Source organism: Temnothorax americanus, unplaced genomic scaffold (assembly GCF_048541705.1).
Source record: "Temnothorax americanus isolate GAGA-0224 unplaced genomic scaffold, ASM4854170v1 Scaffold3, whole genome shotgun sequence".
Lineage (NCBI taxonomy): Eukaryota > Metazoa > Arthropoda > Insecta > Hymenoptera > Formicidae > Temnothorax > Temnothorax americanus.
Genome location: NW_027509442.1, coordinates 5316240 through 5327500, shown reverse-complemented (window position 1 = coordinate 5327500; position 11261 = coordinate 5316240). Strand labels below are relative to the sequence as shown.

General features: G+C 40.5%; 1 protein-coding gene across 9 annotated transcripts in view; it reads right to left on the bottom strand.

Annotated features, from left to right (window-relative positions):
- The window catches only part of LOC143900330 (disks large 1 tumor suppressor protein-like), a 332595-nt gene that overhangs the window by 122636 nt on the left and 198698 nt on the right, over positions 1-11261 (bottom strand). For 8 of the 9 annotated variants that reach the window (XM_077411538.1, XM_077411537.1, XM_077411543.1 and 5 more), the window contains one exon: positions 1-2. This exon is cut by the window's left edge and continues 34 nt beyond it. The exons of the other annotated variant lie outside the window; for it this stretch is intronic. In XM_077411538.1, coding sequence (XP_077267664.1) covers positions 1-2 — 2 coding nt within the window. The remainder of the gene's footprint in view (positions 3-11261) is intronic. 9 annotated transcript variants of the gene reach the window in all.

The following is an 11261-nucleotide window of genomic DNA, read 5'->3' as shown; positions in this document are numbered from 1 at the left end:
CTCTGTAACAGAAACAAAGAACATCCAGTCAGAGAAACGCCATTAGCGATGGACTCGCAAGACAAAAACGCTCAACGCTCTTACTATTATTATAATACTATATTGTACAATATACACACATAATACATAATAATATTGTCATCGCACAACGGTTATTTTAATATTCTTTTTAAGCGAGTATTACGCGTTTTGCACGTTTATCTTAATAGAATGCACCCGTTCGAGTTCGTTACCTGTCGTCAACATGCATGTATTTTACTTTTTCACGAATGCATATAGGAAATGCATAGTGGTTCGCTACTGTAACGTTACCTGTCACGTTACACTGCAACTTTTGCAAATATTAGTCGCTCATATTATCGCCATTATGAAGACACATCGGCCTGGCGTAATACCATTTCGAATCTGTTGTGGTAGCGCGTGTTTAACGCGGCGTTATCGTACCATTGTCTTAGGGATGAATAAACAGGTCGACAACTGGATCGTGCCTTTACCTAGTGCACATATACTGGACTATAACTCGAAAGATTAAATAACATACGGATTTTGTTTATATCTGCAAAACGCTTCTCTTGTTTATTGAACTTTTTTAAAAATAAATGTTTATTTATTTATTCAGAATTATATAATGCAATTTTCTTTTCTTGCGACGCGGGGAAGCACTAATAATTTAAAAGTTAAAAGTTTGTAGGAAAAATTTACATTATCGATGTGAACGTCGGGCGAAATGCACCGATTTCCGCAAGTCCTATATACGCAAAATGAACGCGGCGGAAGTCGCGCGAAAATAATATCCCGCGACAGGGTACAAATTCCTTGTTTATTGAATATTAAAAGTAAGAAATGTCGGCACGAGCCAAACACGGTGACGTAGTCCAATTTTCCACTCCACTGGTCCACGACGAATCTCAGCAACATCAAGATTTATTTCTCGAAACTCGATGGTTCGCTCGCTCGCTCGCCAGCACGGTCACACCGATGGAAAATCGAGAGGAAAAACGGCACGCTAACAATTGCTTTCTCCAACGAGGTACGCAGCGTTTTTCCGTCAAACACGCGACATGACGGCAATAATGCGTTTCGCGATGTACACACGAGAACGTCAATTAAATATAAGAATCTGTTTTCGCGAGAGAACAAAACCCTGACAAGAGCCGGGGAGGTCGTAGCGGTTTTCGCGTCGTATCCTCGATCATGTCGAGATAACAGGAGAAAGGAAATTTCGTCTAGAATATTCTCTCTTCTTGCTCCTCGCGAGCAGAACACCGTCATTTCCACGGTGCACCGCTACGCGGGCGTTTTATTAAATCGATATGAACAATATTTCCGACATTTTCCGCGCATAGGATCTCGTACGTCGTTTTTATTGCGGCGAACATTCGATCGCGCCGTAAAAATCTCCATTGCTGACGCGGCACATTTTCGCAGCCATTAAATAATAACATCGCGAATATTTATTGAGGATGCTGATTGAAACGGAGCTATTTTCCAACACGGCTGGTCTAGGTCCTGATTTGAGTAGCGTTCAAGCGTTAGCTTTTCGATTTAGCCGGCATCGGCAGCAACGCGATGGTTGCATTGTGACGCGAATGTGAATCTGGTAATTATTACGTTTAACGTTACACAGTGCCGATGGAATTTTAAAATATCTGTGAAAGCCGGGCAAAAAATATAATATGAAAAACAATCGATTCATATATACGTTTCCCTTAATGCATTTACGCACGTAGATGCATATTTACGGCTAGTTACGGTTGTACATTTCGCGAAATATAATATGCGGCACGTATCGTACGGGCCATTTCCATTTTCCATAAATAACATATATGTATTATCGTAGAAATACAAGATATATAACGCAGCATCCCCTGTGGACGTGGCGTGACGCGGAAAGAAATGTATTTCGCAACTATTGTTTCTGCTGCAGGAGAGTCTCGTGAAAGACGAACAAAAACAGAGAAGACTGAAATCGCGACGCGACGTATTTATATAGAGAAGGATTTACAAATCGATTTTCCGCGTTTGTTCTCAACAGGCACGTCGCGGAACGTTTCGCGGTGCGGTGCCTCCGGTGATTCCGGCGGTTCATTAAATAAGCGCAAATAATACGAGCTAGGGAGCGTATGGACGGCTATTTTATCGGATGTGGAGGTCAAGCCGGTGCCGGTCGGAAGTACAGGCGGCGGTCGGGGGCCGCCTTGTTAGATTTATGACAGCAATATAGGCGACACGGAGGCAACGTTGAAAACGTGCCCCGTGTACTTCGACTAACGTTTTGTTACGACGCACGAAATCGCGCGTCCTGTAAACAACCACTTTTTAAATATCAGTTTCTTCCTACGAAAACGAAAACCGGGTTCATCGTCATGGAGAGATTAATCATCTTATCGTTAGTTCGGGGTTTTATCTTGGCGTGATAGGCGGATACTCTCGCGATAAGAGAAATAGAGAAAAAAAGATCGATGCGCGTGTTGGAAAACAAAATCACGTTGGATCGATAAGAGAATATTGCTTCGCGGGGAATTTTTCGGCAACTGCCCTCTCTTTTGCTATAAAGACGATTTGTTGAAAATATTCGGCATTATTGATGAAATATATTTCACAGCGAGAACAGATCACGAATCCCGAGGCCGAGGCCGCGGCTTCTCGGCAACACGAGTGATGGGTAGACTGTGACGTGACGAGAGACGAGACACGGTGCCACGGTGTGTTCGGCATGTATTCATTCTCGAAAAATCGTGCAAGCAGTATTACGAATTACGAATAAAAGAGACGCGACCACGCGACGTTCGCGACGTAATAATTCCCTATGCCGGAGATCGAACTCCGATCAAACTTTGAAATTACGAAATAGCGCCGGAGCTCGAATCGCGCTTAAGAAAGTGACGGAGCCGCCGCGGGACAGCGAAAGAGTGAAGGAATAACATTTACTCACCCCACGGTCGCCTCGCTGTCGCCCGATGCCTCCCAGGCCCCCTCCTCCCCTTCGCAGGCCTTCGCCGTTATCGCATCACGAAAATATCGTCGCTAAGATGATCGCGCGACGCTTTGCACGGCACTTCCGGTATTAATCTCGCAACGCGGCGCGTACTTGGTTATACAGCAATAGAAGAATTACGGCGGAGAAGCTGCGAAACTATGCGATCCGCTCGACGCCCGTCGACCCGTAACGTCCCGCACTCCGCAGGTTACGCAGGTAGAGTACGCTAAGATGGCGGAGAGAATTTCGTGAAACGCGCGGCCAACTTCACTCGCCCGGAGCAACCGACGCCCGACGCCGACGCGTCGCGAAGACGCTACTCACGCTACACTTGCCTTTCCCACACCTGACAAGACTTTTCGCACTTTGAACGTAACGCCAAGCGTGCCAAAATTACTTTTGCGTGCTGCGATATAAGCGATATAATTCGTGTATCACTCTGCGTTACGATCCGCGAGCGGTAACAGGGGCGCGGGGCGCGGGCGTCGCGCCGCGACTAACGGCTTCTCGGCAACTCGAATGGTGGAGATGGAGTGGGGGTAGGCTGTTTATACGCACCACCGAGCGCGCGCTCGGCGCGCCGTGCCTGGTCACTTTCTCCCCGTTCGATCTTCGATCTCCACCACTCGTGTTACCGCGGCGCCTGCGACCCCGTTCTCTCACGTCGTTGCGTCGTTGCTCTCGGATCGCAGTGATCGCATATCGGGGAGTAAAGCGGGGAGCGCACACTTCTGCACAACGCATAATGCGTAAGCATATGAAAATTGATATGATACACATGTGTGATACAGTGTTCATAAATCGATTCAATTGTATTGTTAACCAAAAGTGTCCAACAAGCGGCAAGTGTAGCGTCCTCTCGCGACAGTTGCTCCGGGCGAGTGAAGTGTGAAGTTGGCCGCGCGATTTACGAAATTCTCTCCGCCATGTTAACGTCTAACTGCGGGCTGCGGCTGCGGGACACGTCTCACACGTCACGGCCAACGGGCGTCAAGTAGCTTCTCCGCCGTAATTATTCTTTCGTCGCCGTGTAACAAGAAGTACGCGGCGCGTCGCGAGATTAATACCGGGAGTGCCGTGCAAAGCGTCGAATGTGTCGCGCGTCGCGCGATCATAAGCGACGATATCGCGTCGATTTTCGTGCGTGAACGTCTGAACGTTGTTTCGCGTCGTGTCGTGAGTGAGTGCTCCGACGACGAGAGGACCGAGGAGAGGAGGAGGGGGCCTGGGAGGCATCGGGCGACAGCGGGGCATCCGTGGGGTGAGTGATTGTTTATTATTTTGCTGTTCTGTGGCGGATTCCGCTGCTTTCCAAGTTTAACCCCGGCGCAATTTCGGTCGGAGTTTGATCTCCGGCATATATGCGATACGCGAGATATTACGTAGCGCGTACACACGTCGCGTCTCTCTCTAGGGCCATTCTACAATAATACGTCGCAAACGCTCCGTCCTTCGTCGCGAGTCGCGCGAATGATGGCAACTGCTAATTGAAAAGTGTTATTTCCGTTTGCGCTCCGTTTGTCAGTTGTGGTTGTCAAGAAGAGAGTTGACGAACTTTTAACTTTCTGGCGACGGAGTAACTAGCACCGAAAACCGAATATAGCACTTTTCAACTTATAGTAATGGCCATCCTTCGCGACTGGCTAAAAATTTAACGGGCGCGATAATTATTTACTAATTACTTATATATACTTCAAGTATCGGTCGTCTCTCTTGGACGCTGCTTTAATATAAAAATATTTACATGTTACAGATCAACGCAGGGTTGCAGCTGTAAGCTAACTCCGCTGTTGCGCATCGGCTGGTGAGTTATTTTTTTATTTCGATATCGAGGCAATAGATTTGTGTATATAATATGTCACAAATGTGAACTAATATAGTATAATCTATTGCCTCGAAATAGATAGGCTCGGAAATGAATACACTCTAGAGCCTATAAAAAATATTTTTATCATTAATATTCTGCCCCATTCCCCCCCCCCCGCCATTCGTGTTGCCGAGAAGCCGTGTCCCCATTCTTGGCATTGCTTCACAGAGATGTTCTATCTTTTTCGTATCGTGTGAAAAAGAATCTTTGAGCTTGTGGTTGTGGTCTCTTTACGCTTCAATATTAATCTTTACGTTTGTTTATATTGATAAATAAAGATGGACTGAGAACGAACGTTTTCTATTCCATTTAAAGTTTACATTCTTTTCGCAACGTGACAAGAGAAGAATATATATCGCGATATGATATCGTCAGATCCCCTTTAAATAGATCCTGTTACGCACGTTGGCGAGTCATCTCAATTTGTTTTCGGCGAAAGCTTAAACTAGTTCCCGTTAATATACGACCACGTTAAAAAATAAGGATAAAAAATATTTAAAGTGCGGGAGATTTTTATTTTCGATTTACCGAAAGTCGAGATGCTTTTATTCTAGACAAACTAAAATGCGTACGAAAATAAAATGCGCATTCTCCAACAACACGACGGTCCTTTTAATGTTGTCCGTTGCATAAAATTGCTTTCCCAATTAATATCGGAGCCCTGAGTCGAGCCTGAGCGCATGCAAATACAATCAGGCTAGTTTTCCGGTTGCGCTTCGTATCGATTCTTTACAGCGGATAGATCGGCAGATAGATTCGCTCGCTGAATCGCATTTAATCGCGAGGCTCCGGGCGAATCGGTGCATTCGTAACTTTCGACGATCGAGCGAGTGGAACATGTAGATTAACAATGGTGAAAAAGTTTTCTCGTTTCCGATCGACTTTCAGCTCCCGCAGCTTCCGCTCTGCTTAAATGCAACCCTTATTTGCATTACGTTTTATCTTTATTTAAGGTTCCGCAGTTTCGATTTCCCAAAGTAAAATATTCGACGCGCCCTTTTTTTTACATCACGAAAAGTTAAACGAAATTAAAAGCCAAGTAAAAAATTGCTCAAAATATATAAATATTAATTATAAAAATTGTCATTTAAAATGATATAATTAATTAGCTTTTAAAAGTCTGATATAATCTTTAGAAACATTTTATCACACCGTATATAATAAAATCTAAGAATATTATTTTAAAAAAATTTCGTTTCTTTTAAACACGATTATACTTGCATTTCATACCGCAAACAATGGCGGTTTAACGACAATTAATGAAAAATAAAATATGAATAAAGCGTATTTAAGTCGCATAATAAATTTAACAATTGGAGGAAATTAATGTTGCAGAAAGTCAATATTAACTGGTTAATTATGCATCAAGTTGAGTGAAAATGTAAGCATGCAAAAAACGATAAGAATGAACAGTTACTAACTAGAGCAGATTGACTGGAAAACGTCACCTTAAAAATTTGAATTTTTTACCTGGACGCACAACCGATTTCTTTTTGCTATTTTTCGCACGATTTTTTTTGCATTCGATCTTTCGCGTTTCGGATTATTAAAAATTCACGCGCGTCAAACTTTTCAGTCTGCTCTAGAAAAAAGCACCATGCAGAACGTTAATTCCAATTTGATGAATCCTAGCTCGGAATACGCGCGAAAGAGGCGCGATAAAACTTTAATGAAGTCATAAGATTTAATTACGCAAAAAATAAGCGCGAAATTATTCATCGTTAATCGTAACGATTAACCGTTCGTATAGCGAACGATAATTACTGCTCGTTTAACTCATGTACCGAACGGACGCGGCAATTATCCGGTCATTATGACGATTATTTGCGCGTAAATTTACAGAGCGACATAATTATATTGGACGGCGTACATTGAGAAGCGCCCCTTCGTCTATTTGCCGTATGACGATAATCCACGGAAAAGGAAGAAAGATTTCGCCGGTGATGATTCATTGAACGGTGAGACGGGAAAACGTCCCGCGAGCGGATAGTGTCGCACGACCAGACGCGCGGCGAACTCGTAAATCCAGCTTACGAATCGGACAGAGAATATGAGAAAAAGAGGGTGAGAAAGAAAGAGCGAGAGTCGCGGTTAAGGCTGTTGAGGGAAAAGAAGAGCTATGCGATTGAGGGATCCTTCAGCGTTTAAGGGGATAATCTTGAGTGGGGTACTACTTTTCTCGTGAGATAAATTACGTGCCTAAAAGATATATGACTTTTAAAGTATGCCTTCATTTGTTCGGGATAAATTCTCGTAAACTACGTTTCCGTTGTTTTACATTCGGCCCCATATAATAATTTATTTTGAACAGACTCCGATGATGTGTCGCTAACAGTGACACTGCGTATGCGTGTGGAAATAAAATTGTACAGATATTAGCTTTAAAATTTGATATAAACTATGATATTTGATATAAATTAAAAATTATAGCTAATATAATATATAGAACTAACAAAATTCAGCAGATACTGTATTTCTCTTGACGACGGGAAATTCGGGGATCGTAGATAAATTTTTAACGTTGCAAAAAAGAACGTTTTACAGCGAACTTTTTAATTAGCGAAATATATTTTTGATAACATTCATTTTTCTGACAAGCCGCCAGTTTTTTGTTTTTGAAAAAAATTAGTAGTAAATCAAATTCTCGTTAATTGGAAGTGTCAAGTTACTTTCCAAATGAAAATGCTTCTATTATTCATCTGGTTTTATTGTCATTTATCTTCAGTGCGTTATAGTGTAACTGTAATAAAAGACATCGGAATGTTTTCATAACGGAGCAAGAAAAATATGAAAAGTATCACCGAATATTTATAGGAATTAACAATCGAATGATGACATTGTATTTCAACACGTTGCAGATGCAAAACGATCGCGAGGAAATAAATCGCGCAACGGTAGAGCGTGAATGTAGCGTGATACATTTTATTGCCGGCACCGTACACTTTTCATCCCTGCTGAAAAGTCACTATGATTTATTGTTAATAAAAGGAGAGCAACGCTTGCGGTGACCGGGGCTTAAATTACTTGAGATACGAGGATACGCATTTTCTAAGGAAGCCCGAGTTACGAGCACGCGGTCTAAGTTCTAAGTCAGCGATTTAATGGTAGAGGGGGATTAGATCTATGACATATGAGCCAGGAGAACCAGATTAAACTTTCATCTCTCGTGTGCTTATCGTTCAACATAACTGTCATTTTTCGATCGCTCTTATTCGGTTTAACAAAAATTGAATAAATTTTTAGAAGAGACTTCTCTCGATATTTTTCAATATATTTTTCAATGTAAAAACCTAATCACACAGTTTATGAAATTTATGACACATTATATTTTATACATTGTTCTTTAAATGCTATCAGATTTATGAACATATTTCCTCGTTGATCACATTATTGCATATTTGGGTTTAATTTTTCAATAATTTCTTCTCATATTGCGCATACGAAACAAATTTAGTTATATCATCAGATATTTTGAGTCGTTAAAATCTTTTGTAAGCATGGAATAGCTTCGTACATTGATTAAATTTTACAGGTGTCTTGCAGTAAATAAAATTATGTCACGGGGTGCGCCAGAATTGCGAGACCGTCTTATAAATTTCACGTCGTAGAGGCGCTTCTGAGCCTTGACTCTCGATCTAAGAATTTGCGATAATATTTTACCTTTATCAAAATTATTTAATGGCGAACAATTATTCTACGATATCGTACGTAATAATTCTGTCGCGTGTCAACTTTGGTCTTACGCGCGAAAGATGATTAAATTAATGAATGTAGTACAATTAAGTAGCAGCAGGAATTTGTCTTGCGAGGGTTTGGAGAAGGCATTTTTGGGCCAAAAGACGACGACGTGTCTAACGAGTGCAAAATACAAAGCGAAAAACTGGCGCGTGTTGGTGCCGAACTTTCTTGCGGAAAATCATTTAGGCGAGCCACGCGTATACGAGATGACTCTGTCGGGCGGGCGGTATGACCTCTTAATTATGAACACGCGTCGCTGGCAATAATTAATAGACGCGGTCCGAGCCACGCCTCCGCGACGTCACGTAGATGAGCAAACACTGAATTGTTCTTTGGGATCGTGAAGCAGGCGCTCGCCTGCGTCGCGACCCATTCGCTTAAATTATTAACCTCGTCTGCTTATATATCCGACCAGTCTCCTCGTTTCTTAATTATCAAACTTGTTCAGCAAGAGAGACTGCTAGAGAAAGAGAGAGACAGAGAGAAAAACAGAAAAGGGCAAAGAGAAGGAGAGAGAAAGGAGGAGGACAGAAGAGAGAGCGAGAGAGAGAGAGAGAGAGAGACCGCTGAGAACCGATTTAATAATCATGTCGAGTAATAATCGATGAGCCATGCTATCGAAAAGATTCTCGCAATAAAAGACGTCAAACAGTTCCTAATGAAGCATTGACGAGCAATGAGTTGCTCGTTTATCTCGAATAAATAGTATATAATGTAAAATACAACATAAAAGAATGGATTAATCAAAGCAAATTTTTGTAGTAATTATAATCGTAAAAATTATCAAGATTTTCTAGATACGCACTTTTAATAAGATTCATAATTATATGTAGAGAGAAATTATTCGTATCCATATATGTATAAATATTCATACAATGGATATATTTATCCACATATTCATATGTATTTATTTATTTTAAAATTTATGATTACTGCTGAGATATGAGACTGATAGCGGTCAGAAAAGCAGAAAATTCAGTATCGTATCTCAGTTTCTCCCTTTTAGAAAGAGAAAAAATTTTAATATATATTCAATATAATTAACTTGCGAGAGAGAGAAAAAGACATGTGATGTAAAACAACAGCGCATGATAAGCAACTCCCTGTAGTATTCCTGAATATTCGACTTTTCATCGCGAATATTCCGTCAAAATATTTCAATAAATTTCAACATGCAGCTGCACGATATTGCAGCCCGTGCCCGTAACATGTATTCGAGCAATTTTGTTGGTAAATAAAATCTCAAAAAATAAAACAGGGCAGGAAATCTGCTTTCGACTTTGCCATAGGATTTATCGCATGATCGCGGTATGCCCTAGCGAGATACGTGACATCTCATTTATACACAAGCTGACAAGCATCGATTGAAAAATACAAATACCTAAATTCGCGCGATCGTCGATTCGTCAACGACAAGCGATATGTAAAAAATTAACATTTTTGAGATATTTAAATTTTGGTGTAAAATTTCGGCGAAAATAATTTCTATATTTATTTGTATTAATAGGAATATATATATATATATATTAGAAATTTTTAGATATATGTAGATATAGAATTGAAGATTGATTTTTAAATAAAGAGCCTATTATTAATAAGGAATTATTTCACTTGTCACTTATTTAGAAAAATCAATGTTATTTTTTCACCCGTAACATGATTAATTAAATAAGAAAGAGAAAGAGAGGAATACAAAAAATATAAAAATTAAATAGATTGCGAAAATAGCTTGTGAGAAAGAAAAAGGAGTTATGGAGAAAATCGGTATTGAGAAAGATATTGGCCTCTGTGATCTGGTTACACTCGTTTCTTTCTCGGACTCAGAGGCACGTAACCTTTTGATTTGCCAATAGAATCAAAACTGAATCGGTCATTGGGAAAAGTATCTCCGAAATTTTTTAATGGAACTTTGAGATGGACTATATTTTAGTTAGATATTCATATTATAAACAAGAAGTTACAATTAATTGTGTTCTTTTATTCATTATCTAAAATTTATGATATCTGTAATACAGAAAAGCGTCATGCAATATGTAACGCGACCAAAATTTAACTCACATGTATTTAGACTTATAACTGCCGTTGGGGTGCGTGATAAAATCGCGCACCATTACGCGATATCGTTCATTCCTTCTTCAATATCGGATGGGGAAACTCGCGATCATGTCCGTGTTTCTTTTTACGATTATGGAAGACTGTGGGTATAAAGGAAACGTAAAAGCGCCGTTGCAGATACGCAAGGGCTTAAAGATTACACGCTCGTTAATTCTTTCTGTGCGTAACCATGTCCTTGCGCGTCGCGTCTCTTCGCTATTTTTGTTATTTTTTTCTTTTTATGATGCGATCCCGGCCCTTTGTCTCTACCGTTTCCATAATCTAGCCCTTCATAAAGCCATCAGTAAACTCGCAGAAGCGCAGTTTGCGATAGTATTTCTTTTATTCGCAAAGTCCGCAGGATTTTTTTTAATACTGCGACATAATCTGATCATTAAAATGAAACAGCGATGCTGTACTTTTGCGGGATGTACTTTTGCACAATGTTTTTTATGATTATTGTTGAAATGTGTTGGAAGAAATTAATCCTGAAGCGAAAAATATAATCTTGCTTAAGTTATGCATTAATAATAAATACAATAAGTAAATACAATAACAATATGCGAAAACATGTAAAATAAA